Source organism: Mastigoproctus giganteus, chromosome 13, assembly GCF_048544385.1.
Source record: "Mastigoproctus giganteus isolate SK-2022 chromosome 13, ASM4854438v1, whole genome shotgun sequence".
In the NCBI taxonomy this organism is placed as follows: Eukaryota; Metazoa; Arthropoda; class Arachnida; order Uropygi; family Thelyphonidae; genus Mastigoproctus; species Mastigoproctus giganteus.
Genome location: NC_143587.1, coordinates 146299225 through 146314777, shown reverse-complemented (window position 1 = coordinate 146314777; position 15553 = coordinate 146299225). Strand labels below are relative to the sequence as shown.

At 37.7% G+C, this 15553-nt stretch overlaps 1 protein-coding gene across 1 annotated transcript; it reads left to right on the top strand.

Moving 5' to 3' along the window:
* Positions 1-234: 234 nt before the first annotated feature.
* Positions 235-15166, top strand: LOC150076509 (uncharacterized). The gene is made up of 2 exons (XM_090387037.1): positions 235-537; positions 13064-15166. Exons 1-2 carry the CDS (start codon positions 434-436, stop codon positions 15147-15149), a joined length of 2190 nt encoding a protein of 729 aa, XP_090243163.1. The 5' UTR covers positions 235-433; the 3' UTR covers positions 15150-15166.
* The last annotated feature ends 387 nt before the right edge of the window (positions 15167-15553 follow it).

Sequence of the window (15553 nt, the reverse complement as noted above, 5' to 3'; positions counted from 1 at the left end):
ATCTACACCGATATTATATAGATATTAAACTCTTTACTCTTAAAGTATTATGCCTTGTTGCCTTTAGTTTTAGTTAATTTTAATACTCAAGGGATTTGCCAAAAAAAATAATAAAATAAAAATAAATAAATAAACTCAGTGGGAATCGATCCTATAAAAGGGATAATACTGTCTCTCATAGAATCTATCCCATGATCCTTATGTAACAATAACAAAAGTTGAGAATGGAAATGTTTTGTGATGAGTGGTTATTATTTTTGTTTGAGATTTGGATGCCTGAAGATTTTAATTTTTTTAGGTGTTATACTGTAGTACTGCATTTTTAGTGCTTTCTTTCATCATTCTTCAACACGAAAAGTAACCGGTGGTCGTCACAGTACCTGAAGTGGCAAAATGCATTTGTTATGAGCGTCATATCACTGTGTGTTTGATTATGATCCTCACGTTTTTAAATATTAAGTTGGGACACATTGCATTTGAATACATTCTATATTGCTGTTTTGACTTCTGGACAAAAAATGCTATAAGAAAGGCGAGGTGAGTGGCTGACTGAACTTCCTTGAGAAATAAAAGTGGCAGTTTTCAGTATTAGTTTCATTAAAATTTTTGTAGTTTTTAATTCACCGTAACCACAGTGTGTGTCTACTATATTCTGCTCCTAAATAAGTTTTGTCAAAAACCATGCCAAATTAATTCACCCAAGGTATAGACAAGCCCTAAGAAATCACTCTGGAAATAACTTCAAAACACAGGTTGTGTTTCTTTCACCATGTTTTAGTGTTTGGGTTTTCGTACTTTATAACACATTTTCAAATAATTTTACACATTTGACGCTTCTGGTCAACGTTGACTATCGTAATCATCTTATAATCCAAAAGAACGACCAAGTAAAAAATGTATATAAATATATATTTTCTATTCTCAAAATATACAAGATAATAATATTATTTTCTATTAGCCAAAAATCTAAAATACACATTTTTCTTGTTTAAGAGTAAAATCTTTTAATTACAGTGGATACTGTGATTAAAACTATGTTTTCTATATTCTAAAACTCTCCCTCCCTCTTTTTTTTATTTTTAATAGACCAAGATTTCTCTAAATAAATTTCCTTTACCAAAAAAAGAAAACAAAATTGACACAACTTGCTTATTCAGTGTTTGTTAAACTTTTGCTTTCCTTCTGCACCTAAATTATGAAATTTGTTGGTTTCTTGGCTGAACTTTACTTTAGGGGGCACCCTCTAGACTGGTAGGAGAAGTAGAGGAAAAAGGCCGTGATTGACTGGTGGAGACTCCACTCACTCACTGCTTTTCCCTCTTCTTGCTATTCTGATTTTAGCAGCAAATGCGAAAGTAGTTGTTGTTGCTCAGTCATTTTCGTGCTGCTCTGCTGCCCTCAGTTATTTTATTCTGTGTTCATGGTTTTCAAAATGATGGATGTAAGACTAGTTAAACGGAGTATGAGTGTCAGCATGCGACAACTCATGAGGCGAGTTTTCTTTGTTTTCGAGTTGTCTCTTGACAATTTGATTTTTTTTTTTTGCAGTAATTGTATAAGTTATTAGTATAAGGTTCTCTTTATAGTAGTGGGATATGGGGACAGCCCCCCCCCCCCAAAAGTCATTTCTGTTGACTTGCATGAGTAATTCTCATTGTTAATGCTCATGAATCATCTGTAATGTACGGGCCAGAAGAATCACTGGTTGTATGTGATAATTTTTGTTAGATGCTTTTTAAAAAATTTACCATTTCTTTTTCTTCATTTCAGTTCAGACATAGGTGATGTTACGTGACATCCCCCAGTAATATGCCAACAAGATGATGGGGAAAGCAATGAGTGGGAGGAATCTCCTCCAGTCAATCACTGCCTCCTTCCTCTTCTTGCCACCATTTTTGGAGGGTGCACCCTTAAGTAAAGTTTTATCGACTGATCAAACTCATTTCTAATAAACGACATAAATTCTGTTCTCTTCTCACACTTACCATTTCTCTGTGGAACTCTTTGCTGAGGCTCCATTCTCCCTTTCATTTTGACTCAGAAGTGTAAACTCCTTCAGGGTCTGACATATTTCATCTATCTTACTATGTTCAGATTGTGGGAAATGTCCATCCCTTCTCTTCCTGTTGTCATCCACCTTGCTGTCTAAATGGATGTTTTCAATCTCACTGCACAGTTCTAAACACTGAATGCCTACGAGATGCTTTTTGAAGATTTCAACACTGATTTGTTCATTGGTGCTGATGATGAAATGATGGAAAATGAGGTGTGCTACAAAATCCTCATTGTAAGGTTTTATATCAGAACAACTCTTCATAGTTATTAATCTTTGTTAGAAAACCTCCACAGTTTCATCTCAACCTTTTTCATCTCAACCTTTTTGATCTGGTGAAAGTGATGAAAGGCTCTATTTTCATAAGAATATTCAACAGAGCTTTAATAAATTTAAAATTTGATAAGAATCATAATAAATTTAAAATTTGATAAGAATCTGTATGCAGTAACTCAGGTGAATTATTTATGACCAGGCTTTACCTTGCAAATGTGATTTCATCCTGCTACCGAATCCTTATCTGTCCATAGTGTTCTACTCTGCAGTTTTCCTGCATCAAAATTATTGCATTAACAGTGTATCTATCTTGGCAGTCATTGCAGTACAAGTAAACACATGGGTTGTGTTAGGGTAGCTAAGAATAGGAACAGGTACATGTATACTTGCATATACACCAATCCCAGGAGTTTGGTAAATAAATTTGATAAATTTGAGATATTGCTCAAAACATCAAAGGCAGATATTGTTGGGATATCAGAGATGCCGTGTCACACAGATATAAGGAATGCAGAACTAGAATTTGGGGAGTACAATGTGTACAGGAAGGATAGACAGGATAGGAAGGGAGGAGGAGGGGTTATGCTATTAGTTAAGAAACACGTAAAATCCAAGGAAGTGAAGCTAGTCGACATCGCTGGACAGTGCAATGTCGAGTCAGTTTGATGTGATATAAGCATTGGGAGATCAAAATTGAGAATAGGAGTGTGTTATAGGCCTAATGACTCTGATGAGTATAATAAGAAACTGTACGGGGAAATAGTGGGCCAGTAAATCAGAGAGTCTTATAATGGGGAAATTTTAATTTCCCAGATATTGACTGGAATTTGTCGGTTGATCACTCACACACTAGCAAGGCTTTTGTGGATTTATTGGATGATTGTTTTCTACATCAGTATGTTCGGTAGGCAACTAGAGGGAGTAATACTCTTGATCTGATTATCAGTATTGATTCTTCGTACATTAAGAATCTGCAGATAAAGGAACCACTAGGTGGCAGTGATCACAGTGTGCTGAAGTGGGATTTACTCAAAGAGGTAACTACCATCAGGGGTAAAGGGAAGGGTTTTTGCTTTCTTAAAGGTGACTACGGTGTCTCTGAGACAATATTTAAATTCTATACAGTGGGACCAACTGATGATGTTACCAACTGCAAATTCAAAATGGAAGCATTCAAAGAATTTACATGCCAACTAAGAAATATTGTTCAAGGTTTAGGCCTAAATGGATGTCAGATGAATTAATCAGACATATGGCAGAGAAGAAAAATGCATGGGATACGTGTAAATTAATGGGTGACATGGAAGCCTATGATAGATATAAGCTGGTCTGTAACCAAGTCATAAAGGAGATTAGGTAGGCAGAGGCAGATTATGAGAAATATTTGGCAAAGGATGCCAAGAAAAACAGCAAAGAGTTCTTTACCTATGTAAACTCTAGAAGGAAAGTGATGAATCAGATTGGTCCACTGGATATGGATGATTCAACTGTTGGTGATCCTGTTCAAGTGGCTAACAAACTAAATGAGTATTTTGCATCTACATTCACACATGAGGAGTTATTCAGGGAGGGGAATGCCAGAGGTGAATTAAACTCTGACAGTGAGCTAGATGATTTTGTAATAACTGAGAGGAAAGTGGAGGAGAAATTGGTAAAGTTAAATATAAAAAAGGCACCTGGGGTGGATGGGATCTATCAAGTTATATTAAAGGAAGTAAGCAAACCCTTAGCCATAATTATGAGAGCTTTTTGGTCTCGGGGGAGGTACTCATGGACTGGAGATGTGCAAATGTGACCCCAATTCCCAAAGGAAGATCAAAGGGTGACACAAGTAATTATAGACCTGTTAGTTTAACTTCTGTTCCAGGAAAATTAATGAAGTCACTGGTTAATGAAGCACTCCAGTTCACAAGACTTCAGTTACAGCTTGGACACAGCATGGTTTTGTTAAGGGAAAGCCTTGCCTGACCAATTTGATTGGATACTATGATGTGGTCACAAAGGAACTGGATGTAGGGAATAACTTTGATATCATATATCTGGATCTTAGAAAGGCTTTTGATACTATTGCACATGGAAGACTGCTGAACAAATTAGAGCAGTGTGGCATTGGAGGTAAATTGCTGCTTATGGATAAAGGGATAGTTAAGTGCGAGAAGACAGAGAGTGGTAGTCAACGGACACTGCTCATCGTGGACTAATGTTATTAGTGGAGTCCCTCAGGGTTCAGTGTTGGGTCCATTGTTGTTTTCTGTATTTATAAATGAAATTGATGATGGTATATCAAGCTTAATTGCCAAGTTTGCAGACGACTAATGATAGTATGCTGCTGCAACAGGATCTAGAAAAGTTGAGCAGATTGGCTGAGAGGTGGCAAATGAAGTTTAACATTGACAAATGTAAATTACTACATATGGGAAGCAGTAACCCCAGAGTAACCTATCAACTCTGTGGTACTACACTGACAGTGGTAGAGAACGAAAAGGACCTGGGGGTAATTGTGCAGACAGATATGAAGTTCTCTGAGCAGTGCAGACGGGCTGCAAGAGTAGCTCATGGTGTCTTATCAATGATATACAGGAATTTTTCTAGCAGAGATAAGGAGGTGATTATCCCCTTGTTTAAAGCATGAGCAGGCCATACTGTATGCAGGTCTGGAGGCCTCATTTTAAGAAGGATGTAGAGCTATTGGAACGAGTACAGAAAAGGGCAACAAGATTAGTGAATGGAACGAAGGGTTGCCCTTACGAAGAAAGGCTTAAGTTTTGCAAATTAGTGTCTGGAGACTAGGCACCTGTTAGGTGATCTGATTGAGGTGTATAAAGACTTGAATGGCTTGAGCATGCTCAGTGCTGATGGGATTCTTCCTCCTGCTCAGAATAATCACCTGAGAGGGCATAAATTCAAATTGAGAAAAGACAGAAGTAGGATAGATATGTGGAAGCTTGCTTTTAGCCAGCAGATAGCTGGTTGGTGGAAAAGACTTCCATCCTTTGTTGTGGAAGTTGATAGCTCAAATAAATTTAAGGCTGAGCTGGACAGGTATTTGGAATGAACGGAGGGGTGAAATGGGAGCTTTTTTTTTGGCTGATGCTGCATAAGCTTGCTTTTTTGCATTATATGCCTGTACTAATGCAATGCTAACCTTCTCCAGATACCATCCCTGGCAAAAAACCTGGATTAAAAATGTGAACGTTCATTTACAGAGGAAATGCCAGAACCATCACCAATAGGATTCAGTTTAAATTCAAGTTTTCAGATTGTAACGGACAAAAGCAAGTAGACAGGGAAAACCAGCAAATATAGTCAGTAACTGAAATCCTGTCAGTGCATTAGCCAATTACATTTGTGTTTGCTTACTTTATTCTTCTCATAAATGTGTTTTTTCAAGTATCATTCCAAATTAACTGCAGCTATTAACAACCCACTTGAAGATGGAAGCCTCCTCAACAATTCATGTTGAAGGAAATGGAACTTAATCTGCCATGTTGGTCCACTGCAGATTGGCAAGTCAACCATATTTCGCAGTCAGGGGCTTGAATCCTGATCTACTCAGAGCGTGGGCTATGGTACTCCCACCCCCTGACCACTGGGCTGTGGAACTTTTTTTTCTTTTTTTTTTTTTTTTACTTAATTCTGCTCACAAATGTGTTTTTTCCAACATTCCAAATTAATAATTGTCCCAAAACATTTATACAAGGCTCAATCTTAAGAAATAACTGTGAAAATAACTATTCAGAACACAGGTTCTGTCACTCCTTTACAGTTTCTTAGCATTGAAAAAATAAAATACAGTGAAGCTGTAATATACGGCACTATACAATCTGAAATTCTTAAAAATAAATAAATAAAAACAATTTAAAATCCAGAAATATTAAGAAAGCAATCTGGCTCTCATGTCTCTCTCTGTTTCTAAGATACTTGCAGTATTATTTTGTCTTTTAAATCTTGCTGGCTGCAAAAAAGATTATGCTGCATAGATAATGCAATGGTATTAATTTCACTAAGGAACAACTTGACTTTACAGTGAGTAACCCAGGTTTTGTACTACTTTCAATGAGAAGGCCTTGCCAAAACATTAGTCTGAAACAGGCAGTCATGCTGCTGTGTTTGCCTGTTTCAGAAACTTATTACATACTATGGGATGTATCCCTTATCACATAGTATATGGTTTGTCATGGCAACATGCAGACAAAACTTTTATTTAAGTACTTGATGAAGATATATATTAGGCCTAATGTCCAAGTTTGCAGATGATACAAAGGTTGGCAGGGTTGTTAATAACAGTAAAGACATTGTGCTGCTGCAGCAGGATCTTAGAAAAGTTAGCCAGATGGATTGAGTGAGAAGTGGCAATTGAAGTTTAACATTGACAAATGCAAAGTACTGCATACGGGTAGCAGTAATCCAAAAGAAATGTACTAACTGTGTGGTACAACACTCAGGGAGGTGCGGGGGGCATTGTCGAGGCCACATTATGTCAAGGATCTGGGTGTATTCTTACCATGTGTACGCCATATCCAAAAATGTCATTACGTAATACAGCACGTCCCCCCCCCACTTTCTCTTACTGTTGAATATACCTATGGTCCTTGAGGTTGTCACAGACATTCTCTCAGATATGCTAGACAAGCTGTACTTGCTACCTGGGAGTGTAAAACACGGATGCAACTGATATTTGGGTGACATTCAAGTCAAAAAGTGGACCCAATTTCGGCAAAGTCCAGACGGTCTGTGACAGCCAAATCCTCTGCTTGCACCTTCAAGATGGTGGGACTGTTAGTAATCCTGGGTATAACCTCCATGCACAAGCACACTGTGTGTGACCACCCAGGTATGAACCAATGTAAGCAGGGGTCGAGGTGTGGCACCCACACAACATGGAGTAATGCCGCCCCTCTGTGTTACCAGGCAATACCAAGTGGTAGATGACTCTCATCAACCAGTGCTATATCATCACTTTGCTTGTTGGAGGCTTGAAGTGGTGGAACCCATGTTTAGTCTCCAGAGCTAAGTTCCTGTCAATCCTTCCCCATCTCTTCCATCATGAAGTAAGACTGATGACTTTTGAAGTTATGATGGCGGGATCCAATCTGCCTTACATTTCGAGGGTACAGCTCTAAAACAGTGTTCACAGGCCAGCTGCTAGTTAGTACACCGAACTGAACCTATTGCTATCTCTTTAGGAGGCTTCCGGATCAACTAGTGTATAATGTTGCTACATCTACTCTGGCAGATAGCGACTGGAGGGAGTTCGAGTAGTGTGTATATGAGGGGCATTGTCGAGGCCATGTTATGTCAAGGATCTGGGTATATTCTTACCACTGGTACACCATATCCAAAAATTTCATTACTTCATACAGGGTGTCCCCCCCCACTTTTTCTTACTATTGAATACACCATGAATTGTCAAACTAATAGAACAAGCTTATCTGCAAAAAGATCTAAATCTCCCAAACACTTCCTAGTATATTTCACAAATATACGTGGTTTCAATTCTAATCTCAATGATGTCCATTTCCACTTGCAGTCCTGCCAAACAACATGTACTTTATCTGACAGAATCTCAGTTATCGGTCAATTCAACTACTGCTCATCTCAGGTGCCCAAATTATTCGCTGTATGATTCCTTTCACCTCAAAGGTGGTACTTCTGCATATGTCCGTTCCAATATTCCCTGTCAGAAACTTGGTAATTTGGAATCTCCTCTTTTCGATCTCTTCCGGCTTAAAATCCCTCTACCTCATTATATCAGATTCATCTATTGTTTCTACCATTCTCCCAATTCCACTAATCATTTGGAGCTCTTGGACTTCCTCTGTTTGCAATTTGACTTTCTTCAGTCCAACTTTCCTAACAGTGAGGTGATTTTAATGTTCACAACTCCAGCTGGCTTCTGTTTTTAGACACACCGACCCAGCTTGTTGAGATGCTAAGGCTTTTGCAGTTACTAATGACCTTGCACAGATAGTTCATTTACCTTCAAGAATATCGGATACTCCTAACCATACAGCCAACACACTTGATCTTTTTCTCACAAACAACCCTTCTAAGTACATGGTCGAAGTGAGTGGTCCTTTAGGCACCTCAGATCACAACTTGGTGATTGTCTCTTCTCCAATGGAGCCTTTATCTCATGGCTATTCCCAACCTCGAGTTGTTGGCATTATAAGAACGCAAAATGGAATGACCTGCGAGATTTCTTTTCTTCTTTTCCTTGGTCGGATTACTGTTTCAAAACTTCTGATGTCAACGTTTGCTCAGATCGTGTCAGTGAAATTATTCTTGTAGGAATGGAATTCTTTATTCGACACTCCACTTTAAAATCTCGTCCTTTTTCTAAATGTTGGTTTTCCAATAAATGTGCTAAAGCTGTTCAAGAGAAGAACGTTGCATATCGTAATTAGCTTGTTTCCAGTTCTTCAATTTCATTTTCTGCCTACACCAAAGCTCGCAACAATTGTAAAGCAGTTATTAATCAGTCCAAAAGTAATGGAGAAATCAATTAACCGCCAACTCTTAAACTACCTAGAAACCTTCTGTCTGATCAATGGTCACCAGTATGGATTCCGTCAGTGTCGATCCACTGGTGATATTCTGGCTTATGTTGCCCATTTATGGACAAATTCAATGGAAAAGTTCGGTGAAACACAAGCAGTTGCTCTTGACATTTCAAAGGCTTTCGATTGTGTTTGCCATAAAGGTCTTCTAAACAAGTTCCATCTTATTATGGTTTGCCAACTGTTTTTTGTAATTGGTTATCCAGTTTTCTCTCTGATCGCTCACTGAGGGTGATGGTAGATGTCTTTCTGTCTTCTAACTTGTCCACTAATGCTGGTGTCCCCCAAGGTTCAGTTCTTCCCCCACTCTTTTCCTCTTTAATATTAATGACCTTATTCCATTGACTGGAAATCCTATCCATAATTTTGCTGATGATAACACATTGCATTCCACTTTCCATTTTCAGAAACCTTGACCTGCTCAATCAGCTACAATTTTTCAAATATCCGCTACCAATTCCTTTAATGCCAGTCTTCAGGAAGTCTTCAGTTTATATTACCCATTTATAGACAAATTCAATGGAAAAGATTGGTGAAACACAAGCAGTTGCCCTTGATATCTCAAATGATTTTGATCGTGTTTGGCTTAAAGGTCTTCTAAACAAGCTTCCATCTTATGATTTGCCAACCATTTTTTGGAATTGGTTATCTAGTTTTCTCTCTGATCGCTCACTGAGGGTGATGGTAGGTGGCTCTCTGTCTTCTAACTTCTCCACTAATGCTGGTGTCCCCCAAGGTTGTTCTTTCCCCCACGCTTTTCCTCTTGTATATTAATGACCTTCTTCCATTGACTGGTAATCCTATTCTTAGTTTTGCCGATGATAGCACATTGCATTCCACTTTCACGTTTGAGAAACTTTGCCCTGTTCAATTAGCTTCAACTTCTCGAATATCCACTACCAATTCCTTAAATGCCCATCTGCAGGTAATTCTCCAGTGGGGCAAAGACAACTTAGTTGATTTCAATCCTTCTAAAACTGTCTTGTCTTATCTCACAAAAAGGATTCTTCTGCTCCTATGCTTATCTTTCATGACACTCCGACTTCTAGGCAAGATATATCTCTTTTAGGGATTACCCTGACTTCTAATCTCTCTTGGCACAGGCACATTACAAATATTTCTTCCTCTGCATCTAAAATACTTGGTTTTCTCTTTCGCTGTGTGTTACTGTTCTTCCAAATAGTTGTTCACTCTGTACAAATTGCAAATCCACCCTACCGTGGAATATTGTTCTCACATCTGGGGCTGGGCCCTCAAAACCTCCCTTAGGCTTCTAGATTCCATTCAGAAGAGGGCAGTTTGGTTAATTAATGACTCCTTTCTAACAGAGTCTCTCCGCTCGCTGTCTCATAGACGTATTGTTTCTGCTGCATGCCATTTCTACAGTTACTTCTGTGGGCGCTGTTCTTCTGAATTGGCTTCTATAATTCCCGCTCTTTCTTTCAAAACAGTCTGTACACATGCCGCCACCAGCCAACATCGATTTACTGTTCAACTTCAAGCTCACAGAACCAACTTTTCATCTTTCTCTTTTATTCATTCAACTGCTGCTTTCTGGAACAACCTTCCTTGGTACATATTTCCTGAAAATTACAGTCTATAGAAGTTCAAGTCTAATGTCAACTAATATCTTCTTTCGTCTTCTCAACCTCCAACCCAAGCACAGTACTAAGTATTATAGGTTTTAATCCCTCTCGTGCCGACCGGGCTAGCCGGGTGGGTCAAGTGCCTCCCTGCCTGGCAACCCAAAGGTCGCGGGTTCGATTCCCGCCTCGGGCTTGGATCAAAGTACTGCAAAAACCTTGGGAGGTGCATTATGGCCACAGAAGCCTATGCGCCAACAACTACCAAAAAAAAAAAAAAAAAAAAAATCCCTCTTGTGTTTGGGGTTTTCGTAAAAAAAAAAAAAAAAAAAAAAAAAAGACCTGGGGGTATTGTGCAGTCAGATATGAAGTTCTCTGAGCAGTGCAGACATGCTGCCAGAGCAGGTCATGGAGTCATGTCATTGATATATAGGAATTTTTTTAGCAGAGACAAGTAAGTGATTATCCCTTTGTATAAGGCAGAGATCGGGCCACACCTTGAGTACTGTGTGCAGGTCTGGAGGGCTCATTTTAGGAAGGATGTTGAGTTGCTAGAACAAGTACAAAGAAAGGCAACAAGATTGATGAGAGGAACAAAGGGGTTCCTCTTGGTGCTCTTACCAAGAAAGGCTTAAGTTCTGCAAGTTGCAATGTCTGGAGACTAGGCACCTGCAAGGTGATCTGATGGAGGTGTATGGTTTGAATGGTTTGAGTAGGCTCAATGCTAATGGGATTTTTCCACTTGCTCAGATTAAGAATCTGAGGGGGCATAGATTCAAATTAAGGAAAGACAGTTGTAGAATGTGTGTGAAAGTTTGCCTTTAGCTTGCAGGTAGTTGATTGTTGGAACAGACTTCATCTGTTGTGGAAGTTGATAGCTGAAATAAATTTAAGGCTTGAGCTAGACAAACATTTGTGGTGACTGGATAGGTGAAATGGAAAGAAGGGTTTTTATTTTTTTTTTTGGGCTGATGCTGTATAAGCATGCTTTCTTGCATCATATGCCTCAACTTAATGCTCAAGTCGTTGTCACGGCAGCACCCACATTTGCTTCAGAATGACTCTTCCGCACCACATTGTTGCTCAATTTCCTGTGGACACGTAGTGGTTTATGTAAAATGGGGGCCAACTACATACAATTAAAGTCTATTTGGATTTTTGCACTGTGTTTTTGATATCTTTATCCTGACTGTTGCAGGTATTGGTATTTTTGACCACCTCTGAGGCCAGACCTGAATCTGTATGATATATTATTTTTTTTTTTTTTTATTTGTGTTTCTTGAAAGAGTAGTTATTCCCCAGGAAACCTGCTACATTTGCATGCATCTGAGCTATGATTGTTATCGCATTAAAAACAATATTCGTGATGATATTGATGTGCATCTTCAGTGTCATTTGTGAAAATGAAGAACATACTGAATATTTGGTAAAATAAGAATGTTTTCTAAGAAGTTGAGTCTTAAGAAGCATTTAAAAGTGTTACTCTTTCATGTTATCCTGAAATTGTGCAACAATAGCTCAAGCATCTCTACAAAGATAACAATAGCTTGAGCATCTCTACAAATTTAATTTAATGTTCTTATACCACTTAATCCGTAATATTCTCGTTGCCTGAGAGGGCCAGCAGGAAATATTTAATCCTGGTGACTCACTGGTTAGGGGATTAGCAGTTATTGCTTTTTATACCTTCTTAATAGTGTTTACTATTGTTTGTGCTGTTTTTTTGTCCATTTATATTGTTGTTCACTTGGTGTAAGTTGAGTGGTCCTGTGAGGTGACAAGATATCATTGACATTGCTCCATTGTGTCCAGCCAAGTACATTTTTTCAAGTAGTGAAATGTTGCTTTTCATCATAATGGCATTGCCACTTTAGAGAAGAAAAATGCATGGTATACATATAAATTATCAGGTGACACAGAAGCCTATGGCAGATATAAGCTAGTCTGTAATCTATCCAGTGTAATCAAAGGAGGAAGGAGATGAACCATATTGGTCCACTTGATGTTGGTGGTTCAACTATTGATGATCCTGCTCAGATAGCTGACAAACTGAATGAGTATTTTACATTTACATTCACATGAGGGATTCTGTGAGGAAGGGGAGGACAGAAGTTTACTAAATTCTAACAGAGAGCAAAGTGGAGGAGAAATTGAAGTTAAACATAAAGGCACCTGGGGCAGATTCCATCTGCTCCAGGTTAGATAAGGCTGAACTAGACAAACCACACATAAGTCAGGGTTGACGAGACACAGAGAGAGAGAGAGGAGAGATAAAAGAACTGAATATAATAATATTGCCTTCAGTTCTTATTTATATTCCATCTCAACCACTAGTTGAGAGGAGTTTGCAATTATTTTAACAGTGAATACACTCATTAATCTTATTTAATAGTCATGCAGGCTTGAACCACAGTCCATTGAGTGTATGTGCTTGGCCAGTTAGCTACGTATTACTTAAAAATTTCCATCATACAGCTAATTAATTAAAAAAAGAAAGAAAAACATTTGAGTATGTTAAATATAGATTTATATTCAAATTTAATTGTATGCTTTTAGAAAAGGCTAACTTTTTAATTGTTATTTTCTTACAGGAATGAAGCAGAATGTCAGTACATTTGGAAATCAGAAGCCTATATTTTGTTATCTGGATGCATTATTGCATTTGCGTACGAAAAGACAGTTCCATGTGTGTGGCTTCTTCTTTCCTTCTGGACCTATTTCTACAGCACTGGATTATCATCTAGAGAAATGTTTGAACTTATTTCTGGCAAAACAAAACAACTAGTAATCAGTATTCAGAGAACAGGCTTGATTTTTCTATTCTGGGTGTGGTTTAATTTATCAGTAGTGCTTGGTAATGCTTTGAGTCGTATATTTAGCAGAATATTTATAATCTGTTCACCAGCTGAAGCCATACTCTTTACTTTGGGTAATATCATAACTCCTTTAATTGAGAGAGTGCTAAACATCTTCATTTTGTTTGTAGATTATATCTACAAAAATTGCAGCTATTGGGTGGAAATGTTTAGCTGTGGTCAGTGGGAATATTCTCCACCAGAGTATTCTGTTCATTCTTCAGTAACAGAGAAGAGAATGTTATTCAGTTGTGATTCAGAAGTGTCACATAATAACTTAGGGATTAAAACTTTTTGTGCAGATTCTGAAGGAGATGCACATAACTATTGTGTTGCAGCAAATACTGAGGTAATAGCAGTCAGTTCTAAAATGGAAAAAAATTTTTGTTTTGCAATCTACTTATTTGTAAAATGTTATATGTCTACTCTTGTGAAAGCAGTTGTACATTTTGTACAGTCAACACTGAGAAGTTTGACAAATTGTTGTGATCAAATACATATCAGTTCAGATAGTTCAGGAGAGAATTTATGTTTTTTGAATACTGTTGTGTATTGTTTCACAAAAGAGCCAAAATTAGTTGCTGCTCTGTATGACTGTTTGAATGATGCAGCATTAAGTAGATTACCACCACAAGAGTATCAATTCTTGCATCTTTTTCGGGAATTGCTTCAGTCAAGCAATGAAAATAATCCCAATGCCTTAAGGCAATTTCAAGAATGTTGTAGTGTCATGATCCCAACATTAATTGCAAAAACTGGCAAAAAACAGCAGCAGCAAGATGCAGCAGAATTTTGTTTTTTATTGCTTAACTCACTTCACCAGTGTCTAAACATGCGTATTATTAGTCGGGGATGGACTAACAGTTTAAAAGTTGATAACAACCAGATTTTGCCTTTGGAATATAATAATCAGTCATGGCAGGGTAAATTTGAGAGCTCTCTTGCACATCTTTCAGATAGTGATTTGAAACATATGTTACAATTTTCAAATCATCACTGGTTTTCTTATGAGAGAAGCAATATGTCACCAATCAGCAAATCTTTTATGGGACAGACTGTTCTCATACATCAGTGTAGTAATTGCTATTTTGCAAATGCACACACACAAACTTTTACTATTCTGACATTACCTATTCCCGTGACATCCCCCTCAGTATCATTACAGTCTTTCATAGATGAATTTTTACAAGTAGAAGTACTTGAGGGAATGGGAGAACTTATGTGCATGTGTAAAACATCATACAGAAGGGTTAGTAGTCCACTAGTGAAATCTTCTTTCAGAGTAGCTACATCTCCTGTTTTGGAATTGAATACAGCTCCATTAAACAATAAAAACACATTTGCTAGAACTTCCACACCCCTCTCAGTGCCCAGTTTAAACCTTTCTGATAAGTTCTTATCACCCATTATTCCTCAAACAGCATACAGAAAGTTGTTTAAGAGGACATTTTTCAGCAAGGTCCCCAGTTTTTTTATTATACAACTGTTGCGCTTTAGTATTAATAACAATAAAGTTACAAAGAACTGTAAGCCAGTTAACTTGGAACAGTTTTCATTTTCTGTTCCTGTATTTAATAAACTGAATAACTGTTCACGACAGCAAGCTGATGAGCAACAGTATGAATTAATAGCAGTCATTGTTCATTTGGGTGATGAGTCTGTCTCTTGTGGACATTATGTGTCATATGTCCGTCACAGTAATCAAAGGGAGTGGAGAAAATATGATGGCACTGAGTCAGTTGTCGTTGACATGAACACTGAAATTCATAAATCAGTAATTAAGGAAAATGCATATTTGTTATTTTATCAGCAAACCAACTGACTCTAAATTCATTTTATGTGCTCCCATAATTCTTGTGAATCATCACCTGTGTTGAATTTAGTTTCATATTTTTAAAACTGAAATGTAGTATTTAGAAAAATATATTTGGTATTATTGGAATTATCAGTCAGTGATATGTTTATTTATTTTGCTGTTTTATGTAATAATAACAGATAAATAATTTTTAAATGTGATTTGAACCTGTTTAAAGAACATCTTCCCCCCCCCCTCTCTCTCTCCCTTCCTACCTCCACATACACACACAGACACACTCATACATATTTATACGGTGATCTCCCGATTTATAAACAGTCATTCTTGAGAAGGCAGTTTGGAATTCAAATGTTTTTTTCTCATGTATATAATGAAATTGTTGGGGTGTGTGTGTGTGCCAACCCCCCCAC